This window comes from Triturus cristatus, chromosome 7 (genome assembly GCF_964204655.1).
Source record: "Triturus cristatus chromosome 7, aTriCri1.1, whole genome shotgun sequence".
Classification (NCBI taxonomy): Eukaryota; Metazoa; Chordata; class Amphibia; order Caudata; family Salamandridae; genus Triturus; species Triturus cristatus.
Window position 1 is genome coordinate 1229727927 of NC_140590.1, and position 17202 is coordinate 1229745128.

The 17202-nt window shown below is 46.5% G+C and overlaps 1 protein-coding gene across 1 annotated transcript in view; it reads right to left on the minus strand.

The window, feature by feature from the left end:
* The window catches only part of LOC146811679 (zinc-binding protein A33-like), a 137870-nt gene that overhangs the window by 4437 nt on the left and 116231 nt on the right, over positions 1-17202 (minus strand). Inside the window, exons 5-6 of the mRNA XM_085614521.1 lie at positions 3428-3450; positions 3221-3330 (exon numbers count right to left, since the gene is read on the minus strand). Coding sequence (XP_085470647.1) covers positions 3221-3330; positions 3428-3450 — 133 coding nt within the window. The remainder of the gene's footprint in view (positions 1-3220; positions 3331-3427; positions 3451-17202) is intronic.

Sequence of the window (17202 nt, forward strand, 5' to 3'; positions counted from 1 at the left end):
GCTTCTGGACTTTTTTCTGTTCAACTGATTCTATTTAACGGTCTTGATAGAAAACGACCAGCAGAGGTCTGTAAAATACCAGAATCACTTTAGCATTCTCTAGATTCCAGTCCATAGAAACAGTCTTCCACGAGCATCCGCAGACAATATATATATATTTTTTAAATCTTGTATTTTCAGCGATATGACCACCGAAGGCCCCGATTTATTAAAAACAGAGGTTTGGGCTATACCATTTCCAGCTGAAAGGCAATATTTCTCTCCATATGTTCCCATACCTGGTGTGTCACACAGTTTGGTGCTTACTTTCCCTCCATGTTAGAGAACAGTAGATGTTTCAGCACCCAGGCTAATGTGTGGCACAGCCAAATACAAATAAGGTCCCATAGGCAAGACCAATTGCATTGCAAATGCTTGTTTGTTTTTGCCATGGCCTGACAAATGTGAACCGAAGCTTTAGTGTGGATGTCCGATGAATGTTTGGCACAGGATTGAGAGTTACTGACTTGAGCTTTGCAGAGCACCTCTGTTCCAAAGGGTGTTTATTATAAAACATGTTGCGCACACACATCAAATGTGGTAATTAAAGGGGTGGGGTGACTGTGCAGAAAGCCACCAAGCTAGTGAGTCTGTTGTGGATGTGAGGTGCAGACTGTTAAACCCCTGACTGTGCTGTGGCCGAAGGCTCAGTTTGGGGGTGGCCTACATTCAGCAAGCATGGGGAACTTGCCATCAGATGTTGCCAACAGAAACTGACTACTTTATCACCTGGGCCCAAAAGAAAGCACATCGATCCAAAATGAAAATCAGGCCTATCACATGCTTGAAGAACCCAAGCCAGGTAGGGTCAACATAACACCCAACTGGATTGACACCATCTGAAGCACAGTGAACATATACCTTGTACTACAGTATACCTTTCTGAAAGACCTTCAGCTGTAGATCTAGACTGTTTGTGGTTGGAGAAGTTGGCAATTCCCCCATACAGCTTTGGGAACTTGCTCAAACTGTGCCAGTCTAGTTACATCTTGAGCTACTCTATTCTCTTACTATCCTAAGAAGGTCTTTATTAGCCCGTACACCTACAAAGAAGATTTTTTAACAGTTTACTAGGAGGAAAAGGATGCCATTTCTTCACACAGTAATAATCAATTGTCTTTAAAATTAAGATGGCAAACATGGGAATATTTCTCTAATGTTACTAAACCAGAGTAAGGAACCATTGCAACAAAAGGGTCTAGTTACCAATCAATACATTTTAGAAAGCACACCGACTTCTCAAAGTGTGCTTGCTGCAGCAGATGTACTAGTTATGCCATCAGATATTTCCTGGCCAAGGAGTAAATCAAGACTATTGCTTGATATGAACAGCCAAAGCGAATTCTTAATAAACACGAGTAGGTCACCTCCATACTGGAAATGAAACTGGGATATTCTCAACTTACCCAAGCTCGTAACTGCACAATATAGAAACTGTGGAAGATGTAGCTAGGTGAACCTTCCGCCCTCCACCTGACATTATAGACAATTAACCTGTGTATTTAAAATTGGTCAACAAGTACACCTACTAATTCATTGACTTGCACGTGAAATTCAACAATTTCTTCTGTATTGCTGAATACATGATGGCAATATATTCGAAGTCTTCAATCTTCTGGTTATAAGTGACAAAAAAAGTTGACCCAATAGGAAACTGATCAAGAAACGGGAGCGGTTCTAATAATATCCACCCAAGACTATCAGGTCCCTCCCTACTCAATGCAGGGATCTTGAAACACGGCGTTTAATTATCACAAGGAGAGATGCTATGAACCTGCTCAACTGGTTGCCCAAAGCAAAACAAAATGAGTACTGGTGCATACTATAAAAACACATTTGAATCTAAATAAATACATTTAACCAGTTAAACTGGTCATATTGAAGGCCTATTGGTCAGCCTCTGGTAAGGATGAATTAGAATATACAGATAATGGAGAGCAGTAAGTTTAGGAGGAGAAAGTTGTTTAGACTATATAACCATTAGAGACCGCTAAATCAACAAGTTAAGTCATTGAACACCAATAGTCTCCAACAACTGACACCGCACAACTCTTCCTTAAAGTACTTCTCGAGCCCCGAGAATGCCTGATCAACATCACATCATATTTCCTTGCCTTGGGACCCATGCATTTTAGAGTCTCAAATAAGCAGGCAAATCATGAATAACCACAGTTTATGACCTGCGAAACTCCCCCACCAAGTGCAACTGGATAAAGGACGTGCAAATGAATACATGTAGTGGGGTGTGCCTCATAACCTATGTTTATGCGTCAAGGTATAGCAAGTAAAGGTCCCGACAGGTCTTTAATGCTCGCAGTCAATAGCCTCTCCCAACCCCCTTGATTCCTACTACCTCTTCCTATTTTCACATGTTCGGCCCCAATCCCTTGCTAACCTACCTCTCCATTCATCTACTGAGCCATTCATCTACAAACCCATGAATTCGTCATTTATGCATGCAGTCATTCATTAATTCACTGACTCTGCCCTCAGTGAATTGTCCTGGCCCATCCTCGGTGTCCCTGCCATCCACCCACTCACCTGTTCTAGCCACCTCTGCACAGAATCACGTATTCATCCTGTGCATACTGCTCTAACCACCTGCTCACCTCGAACCTTCCTAGTAACCCATCACTCACATTTTATTCTGCACTTTCAAATAGGAAAGCCTAGTTTAGCTTTACCATTGCTTGTTCTTTATTGCAAATGTCATACCTGTGTTTTATAGTTCGTCTACCACCTCCCACGCAGTTTAATAAACAATGGACTGATGCACGACAGCTTTCACAATGGGTGTAAATTCACAATTCAGTAAATAGAGCTACTTGGACATAATCCCGAGAAGAACAGATCAGCGGATGGTCGGTGCTTACAACCGGAGAAACCCTTTCCCAGTAATGGAGCTGCCCGAGGTGTGGGGCACAGGCTCATTAGGCCACTCAACCCCCACACTAGGTTAAACCTCTCACTCATAGCTGCCAGTGTATCGCGTTTTATAATACAGTCGATTCCCAGGTATTGTTAGGTGTGTTCTTTTGGGTTGGACTAAGTTACAGAATAGCAGTCTCACTAAATTAGGTACTAGGCCTATAGAGCAAGAGTAGTAACTGACCTCTCCTGCCCTCCCCTGACCCCCCCTCCCACTCCCCCAAGGGAAACCCTACTTGGCCTCACTCCTTACCTAGCGCGCTGGGCTTCAGCTGTTGCCATATTTTAAATTCTGCAGGACATCTGGGAGCCAACTGACTTCTGGATACCTCTGGGACGCTCACAGCCTGTTCTTCAGAGCACCTACAGAGAGGAGGGAAGAGGTCAACATGCCATCTTTTACCGCATAGAGATCAAAGTAGGAAAAGAAATATTCGGAAAACATGTAGTTAGTACTTACTTTTCTATGCAGGATTTTATTCTCTGTGGAAGAAAAACAACATTGTAAATACCTATGTGCCTCTACTAGAGTAAGTAAAAGTGAAAACTACATGAAATGACCAATGGTGACAAAACTCAAATTTAACCAGTGCAGGAAACCAACATTAACACGAGCTTCATCCACAGCTCTCTGGCACGAGTGAAATCATTATCTTAGAAAGATATCACTTGCGTTTATCCCCTTCATCTATTTTGAATACTTAATTATTTTTAAATTCACCTTTAAATAGAATATATTTTAGTAATTCTTATTACACACTTTCAGACCTCAGTTACAATGCAATGGATTTAAATTAATTTGCCCTTTGATCTTCCAATATCTCTTTTCAATCAAGTTGCACAGGAATGCCATCACGTTCAACATCTGATCTGCTTTACAGTTCTTTACTGTACGGAAGAGGATCAGAACCTGTGGTCCTTGGACCCCTGGCGTCCACAACTCTTTAGAAACTCTGTATTAGTGGATGAAGTACCTATGCATAAAGCTACATTTTAAATTTCAAAATATCACATTGTGAAGTAATTTGAAAATGAAAGCTTGAAATTAAGTTTAGATCTTTAGCTTGACTCATCAGAGCAGCACAAGTTCAGCAAATGGAAATCCAGTATGCACGATTTGTGGCCTCAATTGAAGTACTGATGTGTGCAGACAATAAACAAGACCTGGGAGGAAAGAGAGAAAGTGACATGCTGGAATCTAGCATATCGCTTCATTAGAGAAAAAAAAATTTATGTATGATAAGTTCCTACCTTCCAAATTAAATTGCAATTTTCAGGTTGAGCTTAGTGCGCATGCGCTGCTCTGCACGGCATGCTGTATCTCATCTACGGGCACTGATCACAGCCCCCACTTCCCATTGGTTCCTTTGTGAGCTTTAAGAAAATCCCTTGCTTTCTGTGGCTATTTTAACTTTTGTCCTGCCTTTTTGCAGTTCCCGTCCCTGGCGACTGGCTCGCTTACATGTATTATTGGTTTTCTGTAATTGCTTTACCTTTCGTTGCACTTCTTTTGCTGTTTTCATAGGAAGGCTCTCCTTTCCGGGAGGGGGGGGGGGGGGTAGCATTTTCTTAGCCACTGCTACCCAACATCTTCCCTCCGCCGTTTACTGCGCCGCATGAGTCACTGAAACTGGCCCTGCTTCTGAGTTCTCACCGGGCTTCCTTGGGAATCGTATCCCTCCACCCCCTGCTGTCCTCCGAGACTACCAGCATCAATTAACCCCTGGGTAAAATGGTCCTGTCATCATGCAATAAGTTTCACGCCAACTTGGAATTGTGCAAGTCTGCTCTCTTAATGACTACGGTCTAAAACCGTGGATTCCCAACATCACTTGTACATATATATATTTTTTAAACATTATACTAAACATTATTTTGAAATAAATGTACTAGTTTTCATCCGATCATCGTTTTATGTTTATTTGTTAATTAAGATAAACGTGCGTTTTTGGAGGTATTGAATCCTTTTAGTGATGACAAGATCCAACTTTTCTAGCATACTTTCATCACAATTAAAACATTTTAAGATTTCCGCTTCGTTTGCTTACAGTTGACGAATGCGCGCTTACGTTCACACTTGTCCTTTTTAGGTTGAGCCTAGCGCAGCGCGTATGTGCTGCTGTAGGAGAAGGCCTCTTGGAATCACTTCAGACTTACTACAAACTCGTGCGTGTGGTGTTCGATTTTTCACACATGCTATTGGCCTTTGCGTGTGGCTTTCAAAAATGAAAGCACGCAATTGGCCAAAGGCATGTGCCACCTTTTCTGAAAAGGTTTACTCCCACAGCGTTTAGCTGTCGGGAGCGAGCAGCAGCGCGCAGCGTGCCATCTGTTGTGGATCATGTTTCATTTCAAGACCTTGCAGCTTTCCTTACAAGGTGCGTCCCCTCCACCCCGGCCAAGGGACAGACCCCACCGCCATAAGAGTGCGCTTTTTTTTTTGCAGCACTCGCATTTCATCTATGTCAGCACTCTTCCTGCACCATTATCTTTGGATTAGTATGTTTTTGTCAAGACATTTGCTGTACTCTGTAGTTGGCCTCTATAGTGGCCTCTTTTTCGGTACCATCTTAAAAATTGACCGCACCTTTTAACATTAGCATTTTTTCATCACAGTGGTGCGTGCTTTTTACACCTCTGTGCAGCTATGGTGCGTGCTACCTTTGACATCTCTGCATAGTGCACAGCTGTGGTGCGCGTTTCCTTTCCCCACATTGCTTTTGGTGCCCGTGCGTTCCAGGGGCTTTACACAGGCCCTTGCTGGTGGCTTCATTTGAGCCGGTGTCTGCCGGTGCGCACATGGGCACTTCATTAGCACTTGCTTGCTGGCACCGGCTGCTAAATAATGCCTCTGCGCAGCTGTGGTGCAAGCTCCCTTCCACATCTCAACACAGTGCACAGCTGTGGTGCGTGCTTCCTTTCCCCCCACTGCACAGTAGTGGCATGTGCTTCCTTTCCCCCCATTGCACAGTACACAGCTTCAAAATGGACTGCACCTTTTAACATTAGCGTTTTTTCAGTGCCGTGGTGCGCGCTTCCTGTCACATCTCTGCGCAGCTGTGGTGCATGCTACCTTTGCCCCCACTGCACAGTAGTGGCGCATGCTTCCTTTCACAAAACTGCACAGTGCAGATATGTGGTGTGTGCCTCCTTTCAACCCAGTGCACAGCTGTGGTGCATGCTTCCTTTCACCTTATTGCACAGCTGTGGTGCGAGCTTCCCTTCACCCCACTACACAGTGCACAGCTGTGGTGCGTATTTCCTACACCCCACTGCATGTGCCGCCTCCATCACACCTACGTGGTTCTCTTGTTTTCTGTTTAATTAACAAATTTCACACACAGATGCCCAGGTTTTCGATGTTAAAATTTGTGAACTCACTGGACCTCGTAGCTTTCCTTACAAGGCGCGTCCCCTCCACCCCGGCCGAGGGAGACCCCACCGCCATAAGCTGGATTATAAAGCGCCCTGACAGAAGCACCAAGGCACTGGACCTTTCAGCTTTCCTTACAAGGCCCATCCTCTCCACCGCAGCCGAGGGACAAACTCCTCCGCCACAAGCTGCTGTGATAGTATGATAATATTAATTATTATACCTTGCAACTTTGGCATGGACATTATTGCCCTTTATTACACTATTTGTTCGTTTTTAAATAAGCAGCAACATCTGTGCCCCTGTTCTGCCCAGACAGAAAGCACACCAGTATCGCCACTGTAACAGGAGGCAGACCACATCAACACCAGCGCAGCATCACCTCAGCACCAGCGCAGCACCAGACTTACATTACTAAGCACCACTTAAACAAAAACACAGCACCAACAAAGTATCACTCAGCACCACCTATCATTCAGTACCACCACAGCACCACTAAGCAGCACCTTTGCATCACTTTGCATCACTTAGCACCACCTAAGCAGCAGCACAGCACCACCTAAGCACCTTATCACCACATAATATTAGCATCAACACAGTAACACCTCCTCATCAGTGCACCACCACCAAGTCATCATCAGTACAGCACTACCACCTCAGGTGCACTGCAGCAACACCTCATTATCAACACAGCACCAACCAGTCATTAGCACAGCACCACCTCCACATCAGTGCACCACCACCACCAGTGCAACACCAGTTCAGCACCTGCACAGCCCCACACCAGCAGCAATTCAGAACCAACGCAGCACTACTTCAGCATCAATACAGAAACACCTCAACACAAAACAAAAACAACATCACTTGGCACCACATAAGCACCAGTTCAGCTACACATCGGCATAACTCATCACCACATCATCATTCAGGACCACTTCAGCATCACTCAGTACTGCCTATGTTTCATTCAGCATCACATAAGCATCACCTCGGAACCAGCGCACCACCACTTCAGCAGCACCTCAATATCATTCCAGATCACCAGAGTATCACCTCCGCCACTACTCACAACCACCTCAGCATCACTCCACACCACTTCAGCATAAAAATTTGACATCTATTAATTCTCCACAAATAACTTCCACTACTCCTATCTAATTAAAATACAATTTCATAACATCCACCCTCCCGTTATTTGTCCCACACCTAACAATAAAACCTATAACAAAAATTAATTACAACAAGCAAGGAAAAATTGACAGCATTGCATAAACAAATAAACTAGAACACATTTTTTGTATTAATTTTGGTTTTTAGTAAAAGACTTCAGTTGTACATAATTTTTTCAATTAGATATGTGACAAATAGTTATAACACTTTATTATAACATATATTTTCAACACACTGCACAACATTCACAATGCTCTACAACACATATTAAAAACGTTAACAAAGCCAATAGCTCTGTCTAAACACTTATAACGCCCCAAAGGAGAGACCTATTGGGTATGCCAAGGATGGTTGTTTCTGTGCTCTGAATGGCCGGGCACCTTAGGCTGGTACACAGCCTAGTAACAACTCATCCAAACAAAGGTGAATACCCACAACACGGCCCAGTAGAGTATTGTTCAAGCTTTGGGCTGTGTACGCGGTGGGGGTAACCCGCCTGCCAGCGACCCTGAGCTACATGCGTGTTTATGAGAGCGAACTTACAAATAGCAGGGTGGGTGTTCTGCTCAAATGAGGCAACAGTGAACTAGATTAAGTGAGAAATTTTCATGGCAAGAGTAGTTTCTGGTTTAGTGGAGAAAGAGGCAATTATTAATTTAATGCAATGTATTTAACAACGTGATTTATATTGAGAGTTACAAAATAACAGATGGACACTTCCGAGGACTGGCCTTTGAAATCTGGTCTGTTGACGTTTCTGAACTTCAAACTGATTATTCAGCAGAGCCGTTTATTAGCCAATTACCCCCACCAAGGACAGCGATGGAAGAATGCGATCTAGAACCAGCATATGTGTCAATTTGGCTCTGCAATGGAAATCAGAGGGTAACAAGGGAGACCATATTTGCTATAGTAGGACATCCAATTTGGATTCAGCTTTGTCACTATTGCACTGTTATCATAAGGGTAATCTGGGCCTCATCTTTGCTCCAAACATTGCTCCCAGGCTGCAGGTTCTCTCTGCCTCAGCTTCCCAGGAGCTCACAGTGGTGTAGGAAGCCTGGATATGCTTCATGCACTGGGAGTTGATGTTGCAGGACTATGGATGTTTGGGGACCAGGGACAGGGTGAGTGACCCATTCTCCCCAGGCAGTGTTAGTGCTTCCACTTTTGGGAGTTTGCAACCCCTTACGTATTATGTGACCTTAGCCTTGGTTGATAATATAATTGGTATACTCTCTATACGTTAATGTCCCTCCCAGAAACCTTGGAAGTGGGTCCAGTGTACATTTATGCCTTTTTCATAAGGATGACTGCCAAGTTTTCAAATTGTTTGCGTTTTCTATGGTGTAGTAATTGACCCTTGCGACTTGTTCACTCTTGTGGCCAGTACAAGCCTCTACTGGCTTGGTTGGCATTTTAGGCTCCCCAGTTCACCAGTGGCACATGAAGTATCAAATAGATGTTGTAGCACCCAGGAGAATGTGCTGTATGGCTAAATACTTACAAGGTCCCAAAGGCGAGACCTATTGGCTATCGTAAATGCTTTTTTTACATTCTTAACAAAATAAAGTGTTTCCGAATTTGTGTATTTAACATTCTTGTATTTCTAGGTTTTGAGGTTCAAACTGTAAAAAGTGCTGATGCCAGGGTCTCCTACTTCCAGCAGTGATTCAGTGTGGGGCCACACCAGGCAGAAGGTTCATAACCAGGGTGCTATGCTATGCAGTTGATCCTTTGACTAACACACCTTTGTAAGTCTGACTTGACTGCACAGCTGTCTGAAGCACCTAATGTCAAATCCATCAGACGAATATTTCTAGCTCATTTTACGCTACTGGTTGTTTTGTGCATCAACCCCACACTCCTTTGGCATGCTTATATTGTAAGGAGCAGGACATTTCATATCTGAAAAGTACACCAATCACCACACATTAAATGCTGCATCTCACCCTTTAGGTTTTTAAAACGGGTGGATTAATGCCTCCATGACTCCAAATACTGACCTGGCGTAGCCAACGCACGGCTTAAACACTGCTGCTGTATTCTTCCACACCTCAATGTAATCTATCTATGGGATTGGTTTTTGCCATTTTGATAATTTGAGCTTAAGTCACTGGTAGAGCATCTCATTTCATACCTGCATTCAAGATTTATGGGCATTATCATTGCCTAGCCAGAGGACAGGATGGCACCATTTTAATGCTGTAGGACCGACTTGAATAGTTGATGGAGCTTCTTTGTTTGTTATTGTCTTTTATCTCAAATTGTTTGATCGTCCCTGAAGGGGAATGCCAATGATTAACTTGTCGTTCCTGAGAAAATCGACAAATGCATGCATGGTGCTCACTATCCATGACAGTACTTAAGTGGTTAGTCACAGAAGGTGACGGGCAACTTAATTATTGTAGTTCTCAAATAAAGAATAATGGACAGGAAAGATAGGGCCTTAATGAAGAAGTTGACTTTGGAATGGCTAACAAGCACAGTCTGTTTATTTTAGTCTGAAAGGCAGCCTAAAAATTTGGGGGAGGTCACCGTCTCTTCTCAGCTGATAGGAGCAGAGGTTTCTGGGAGGACCAAGTCATCGCAGATTTCCTCATTTTACACTTTACTTCAAATTTTCCATCACACCCCTCAATTGCATCACAGCGGGCTTCATAAGAAGGACCAGGAAGAAGGAAAAAAAAAAAACCAAAGGAAAAATAAAACAAAAAAAAACAAAAAACTTAGTACCCAACAGTTTTCATAAGATTGGCACATTTTAAACTCAAACAGCATACTGGTAGGAGGGAGAAGTACATTCAGGATTTGAGAGCATAAGAAAGGGAAATTGATGATTTGGTAAGGGAAAGATTTTCTTGGGTCTGAGTTCTACTCACATGCCCTACAAATCCTCCCAGACTTGTACGTGTAGGTGGCTAGGAAAACCGTGGAAACGAATCAAGTTCAGGCAACTCTAATAGTACAGCTAGACACTCTGAAGACCGATACTCTTCAAAAGTGGTTGAAGATGAACACAATCATTTCTAAATAAAAAGCAATGAAGAGTATCTGTTCAAGTATTCCCTCATACTACAAGCATTAGAAAACAGGAGGTATGTTGGCCTTGGAGCACATCCATCTTGTAGTTCAAAAAATTGTATTTAATTTTATAATAAGACAGACTATACAAAAAAACCACTGAAAAAGGTACTTACAAGATTATCCTTAACAATAATGATCTAATAAATGTACCTATACAATTTTAATAGGACATGAAAAATAAAAAGGGAAAGTACATATTAGTTTCAATACCAATATTTTTTGCTAGAGGTACTGAACCTTACATCTTTTATATATCAAAGAATAAACATTAGAAATATTTATAAATATATTGCTATATATTTATCAGTCGCTTTCCAAAATAAATAAGTAAAGTTATTCACTACACTTGATAAAGACAGATTAGCTCTTCTGTTTGGTACAAAGACGCTGCTAACCACAGATATTTTATTCTTCAAAATGGTCTTCCATATATCAAGAGATTACAATAAGGTTAGTTCATTGTTCCAAAATGTAGATAAGAGGCCCTGGAAAATTGTCCAACTTTGTTTTTTTATAGATCATTATACCGCAGGATATGAAGTAGTATCATAGCAAGGAGGTAAAATACTTTGGCGCAATAACCATTTTTACAGAATCAAATTCTCCCCCCCACACCAGGATAGATGCAAGGTGGACCATTTATGAAATTTGTCTTGGATATAATTTATAATACTTATACTTTTTTTTTTTAAACAGATTTTATTCATCAAATGACAAATGAAGAGCAGATCACTGTAACCCAGCGACCTCTGCACAATCGTTACAAGCATCATGACGTTGATTTTTCAAGAACGAAGCAAGGATAAAGAAAAAGCAATACATCTGAAGAATACCCTGGAGTCAGCCAGTCCGTGGTGGAGGGTCGGGTGTAGGAGCCTGTTCCAGGGTCTCCAGAGACCTCCCTTGGGGCCCGGAGACGGTGCAGCAGGACAGGGCGAGTTGCAGGAAGTGCACGCCCCCCCTCCCCCCCCCCCCCCCCCCAGTCTCAGGAGCAGTCCCAGCAGGAACTGGAGCTTTGCCAACAGTGGCAGTCCCAGCAGGAACAGGAGCCTTCCCAGCAGGACGAGAAGCTTTGCCAGCAGGAACAGGGGCAGTCCCAGCAGGAACAGGGGCTTTCCCAGCAGGAACAGGAGCCTTCCGAGCAGGGTCTGCTGAGACACCAGGGGCTGAATTTCGAACCGCTGGAAGTGCGCAGCCCAACCGGTCTAAGGAGCTGCAGGAACCGTCCCAGACCTTTGCCAAAAGGGACATTCCCAGCAGGAACAGAGGCAGTCCCAGCAGGACAGAGGCAGTCCCAGCAGGGACTGCAGCCTTCCCAGCAGGAGCATCCCCAGGTGGAGGATCTGAACCCTAGACCTGCAGGGGGGGGGGTGGGCATGCTCTGCCACTAGTTAGACCCATAGCTCGAGTGCTGCAGGGCAGAAGAGGGGCCGCGCCAGCACGTGGGCTGGACCCGGAGAAGCAGAAGGGGCCGGAAATGAGGAGCAGGAATAACAGTGGAAGGGGCTGGTCCTGCCTCAGCTGGAGGAGCAGGAACGGCTGGAGCCACGGGGACAGCAGGACCTGCAGCATCAAGAAGGGAGGATGCCCCCTGCTACCCTAAAGTGACCCCGTGGAGCTGGCCCCCTCCATACAGCAAGAGCCTTATCTGAGCCGCCATTGCCACGGGTGGCTGCATCATCTTCCCGGAACCATGAGGAGGGGAGAGACTACAGCCCCCAGCATTCATTGCGACACACTCACCGCCCACGCTTCCCAACGCGACTGGAGGAGACTGGGCTGGGCCATACCTCTGAGAACTGTTTTCACTGTCTTAACTTTTCGGTAAGACTCTTTGCATTGTTTCAGGTCCTTACAGTACTTGATTGGGACCCAAATATTTAGGAGTTGATTGCGGTCAGTTCATATGACCAAGATCATGAGCAAGCGTAAAGGTGCAGCAGGCACTCTAGACGCCTTTCTAACTAGAATACCCTGTAGAAACATCCTCCCCTCCCCAAAATACCCCCTCCCTCCCTCCTCAGTCGCACAGACACCAACCAGACCCAACCGGAACATGGCATTGTCCCACACCACCCGCACCCACCCACTTGTATATACAATCAGCATTGGCATTGACGGGGCACCCTCAATCTGGATTAGGGGGTCCCCCACGCAACCATCGGCTCCAGCAACAACCCCCGATAATCAGCCCACCACTTCCAAATTTTAAAGTGCTTCTGTGGGCACCCTCTAGCCGTGAAAATAAGGAGCTCTAAGCCCATACAAAAGACCAAGCCCCTCTTCCAGACCTACACCAAGGGTGGCATAGGCGCCCTCCATGCCTTGGCTATATCCCTTTTTGCCAACGTGAACCCCCAACAACATAAGATGGCGTTTATAAATGTTGCCCCCAATCCCTTCCATGACATGTAGCAATACTAGTTTCTGCGACCGGGGTAGATCCCAGCCCAGCACCTCTGAGAGGCAGGACAGCACCCCTCTCCAGAACCGCACCAGGGAAAAACAATGCCAAACAGTATGCATCAGGGTCCCTTCCTCCCGTTCACATCTCAGACATACCAGGTAAGCCACCATACCCGCCCTCCACAACCGGACACTGGTGAAGTAGACCCAATGGAGATACTTGAACTGGATTAGGCGTACAGCTATAGCCGCACCCTGTGGGAGTCCAGCGCCTCCGTCCAGTCCTCCTCATCAAGCGAGCCAACATTCCCCTCCCAGGCCTCTCTAAGTTTTTGCAATGTGGGTGAGCTGTGTGTTACTAGGGACTGATCAATCTTAGATATTTTGTGGTCCTGAAGATCCCCCATAAACACCTTGGCTTCTATAGGACTGCAGTCCACCAGTGACTCTAGGCCCACCAAACTGGGGAGACGGCGTGGCAAAACTGGAGGTATCTATAGAATTGGGATCGAGTCACGTGAAATTAGTTTTGTAGGTCCTGAAACAACTTTAGGATTAGCCCCCTCATGACATTCCCAAGGGTAGAGATTGCCATCTTGTCCCAGCCCTGAAACCCGGATAGAGCTGCTAGTTGTGGCAAGTGACCATTGTTCCACAAGGGGGTCTCCCGGGTCAACGTGTTCCACCACCCCATCTGCCACAAGGCTTGTTGCCAAATCTGAAAGACAACCTGGGTCGCCGACGGCAGGGACCTACGTATTGGTGCAGAATACAGAATCGTGTGGAGAGAAAGATCCCACATGAGACGCCGCTCAACCGCGTAGGTCGGGTCCTCCCTATCCCCATACCACCACTCATTTAAGATGAGTAGATGTGAGGCCATGTAATAGGATAAAATATCAGAGGTCGCCAAGCTGCCGCAATACGTAGAGATAAAACATGTTCGTAGGGTGACTCTCACCGCACCTCCTGTCCATAGGAATTGACCCAAGGCTGAATTAACCTGCCTGAACCATTAGGGTGGGGAAATCGGGTAGGGATGATCCTGCAACTGGTACAGCAAACGAGGAAGCGTCACTGTCTATTTATGACCGATGGGCCATATTTAGGATGAAGGCATGCGCGACAACACCTGCAAATTCTCCCGAGTGCGTTCCCATACCGGAGCTAGATTCTTCTCCCAGGCAGCCGCGGAAGAGTCCGACAGGAATACCCCAAGGTATCTCATGCCATCAGTAACCACTCGAACAGACGCAGCCCAGTCGCCCACCCCCACCACATTCCCCAGAAGCCATAGCATAGATTTGCTGGTATTAATATAGAGGCTAGATGATTGCCCAAAGATCTGCATGATGCAAAGCAGCCGCAGGCCTGTCTGATCTACATTTGTAAGAAAGAACACCACGTCATCAGCATACAATGCAATATGGTCTGACAACCCGTGCGCCCACTCAAAGCCTGTCACTTGCACATCCATACTTACCCAGGCAGCCAACGGCTTGACCGCCAAAGCAAACAGATACAGGGACAGCGGGCAGCCCTGCTGAGTGCCCCGCCCAAGAGATAGTAGAAGCAGAGCCAACGACCCGTACAGACGCAGTAAGATCAGTATAAAGCAGGGACAGGTAGGACAGAAAACGCGGGCCGAGATTCAAGCTACAGAGAAGAGCGAAGAGATACACCCAACTAAGGGAATCGAATGCCTGGTCCATGTCCGCTAACAGCAGTGCCGCCCGGTCGAAACGTCCCTGTATGGCCGCATGAGCCACTTGGGCTCGGCGTATATTGTGTCGAGTCGCCCTCTGGAGTCAAGCTATTCTGGCTGATGACGGCTGATAGCCAGAAACCGGTCCTAGGATGCTTGATTCCGGTCCAGGGAAGACATGGCTTGGCAGTTCGGGCTGGACTGTTCCCATGAGGCACAGGGTCAAGACTGATTTGCATATGGCTATGTCTAAACTGGGGTGGTGTAGTGGGCAAAAGAACGATGGATTTAACCCAGATCTCTTGACTGGGGGAGAATGTCTGCATTGTCAGCATTCCGTCCATCATTTGTTTGTTGTAACGCGAGTCGCCCTCTGGGGCATGAACCCGGATTGATTAGGGTGAACAAGAGTGGTGATGTGGCCCGCAAGCGGTTAGCCAATGCCTTGGCTATTATTTTAGCTTCTACGTTTAGGAGCGAGATGGGGCGATATGAGGCATGTCGGTCCAGGGGTCTGCCGGGTTTAAGGAACACCACCACCTCAGCCTGTCTCCAGTCTTGTGGGTAGCAACCCAGCTCACGGGACTCTACCACCCCTAGATAATGGGGTCCTCACTGCAAAAGGAGTTTTTTTAAGAACTCAGGGGATCCCATTGGGCCCTGGTGCTTTACCCGAATGGAGACCTCCCAGGGCTGCACCCAATTCCTCCACTGTGAGCGGGAGATCCAGCTCCGCGCTCACCTCGTCAGACAAGGCCCGAAGCGGGAGGCCATCCGCAAGATAATTGGAAAAGCTGTCGGCGATAGCCAGGGAGTCTGTAAGAGGCCTTCCATCTGGGCTTAATCTACCAGGGAGGGGCAGAGAGTGGAATAACCCCTGACAGAGCCTATGGAGCCTCTTACTTGATTCATCACCCCCATTGATAGACTTGGCTGCGCATTGCCATCCAGGAGGAGGGCAGCATAGTTCTGTTGCGCCAGTTGCAGCTGCTGCCATATACGGTGTCCCCCCTCTCCTCTACTACGATGTTAGAGTTCCCCAATATTCACCTCCGCTTGAAGCAGGGCCTCCCTCCGAGTCTTACGGGCTGCCGTGCAAAAGGAGATGCAACCGACCCCACATTAAGCATCGGGAATTGATCTAGTGCGCCCTCAAGGCACTCCTTATAGTCCGTCTTCTGCAAGTTCCACGTCAAGAGACGCCAGCGAAAGGGCCACCTTGCCCAACCCATTTGCAGGCTAAGAATCACCGGGGAGTGATCTGAAAGACCCCTTGGGAGAATATCCGCCTCCACCACTCGAGCCGCCACCGTCCGAGGAACGAACAGATAATCAAGGCGGGAGAAGGTCACAGCGCCCTCCCCAGGCCACCAGCGATCCAAGGCTATGTCCAAGACATCATTCCAGTGCCCCCCTATCCCGGATAGGCAGTCTGGCATATCCGCCCATAGTGCCATGAGCCGCTCAACCAGTACCCAGGAAAGATAGGGGCATAAACACATCCCAATACCACCAGTTCCTTCCTAATCGTGCCCCGTAGAAACAAGTACCCCCCCTGGGTATCGGCCCACATCTTAATGTGTGTATAGAGAACTCGCGGTGAATCCAAAAAAAAAAAAAAAAATCTCCCCCGTGATACTCGCACAAATCCCGAATGAAACACCTGTGTGTAGCCGTACAGAGGGCCTTCAAGCACATAAGGTGTGTTTCCTGGAGGATAGCCCCCGCTTGATTTTGTCTAGGGCTCCCGACAATCCAGCTTACCACCCTGACAGTCTTAGAGGAATCACAGGCCCGTCAGTCAATCCGGCCATGGAGGACCCTGATGGAAAGTGGGATGCAGAGAAGAGTGTGCAGGGCAAGCCTAGGGGTCTAGTGGTGTAACAATGAAGTGTGACTTGGTGACCAAAAGGTAAACAAAAACCTCAACATCTCAACAAATCCCCCACCCTACACTTCAAAAACACAGGCATCTGTTGCAGCGGGTGTCGCCCACAGACCCCAACAGGGAGTCCCGGTGCACCTCAGCCAATGGACCCCCAAAGTACAGCCCAGAGCCGGCGGGCAGTCACTCCGCTGGAAGCCCAACAGAGAAGCCGGCCTTCACATGAACCCTTCCGATCCATTCAACATTATCTGAGTTATTAGGGGCTACGAACTACCCCACCCCCACCCGATGAGGAGCCTGATAAAGTCTGCCTAGAGGCTGAACCAGCCCGGGAGGCCGCACTGCAGGAGCGGGACCTGCGATTTTTAGGCTTCGGTTGAGATTGCTTACGAGCTGACTCACTGGAGGAAGAGTCAGAGTCCCTCTGAGGCGATGAATGAGGATGCAGTCATACGGTCTCATCCGTCCACTGAAACACTTCCTCCGGCGAGTTGAAGAAATGGGTCCGGGAGCGATATACCACCCGCAGTCGGGCCGAATATAGCAGGACGTAGGGAAGCTTAAGATCTTGGAGTCATGCCTTAGCCGCCAAAAAAGACTTGCCAT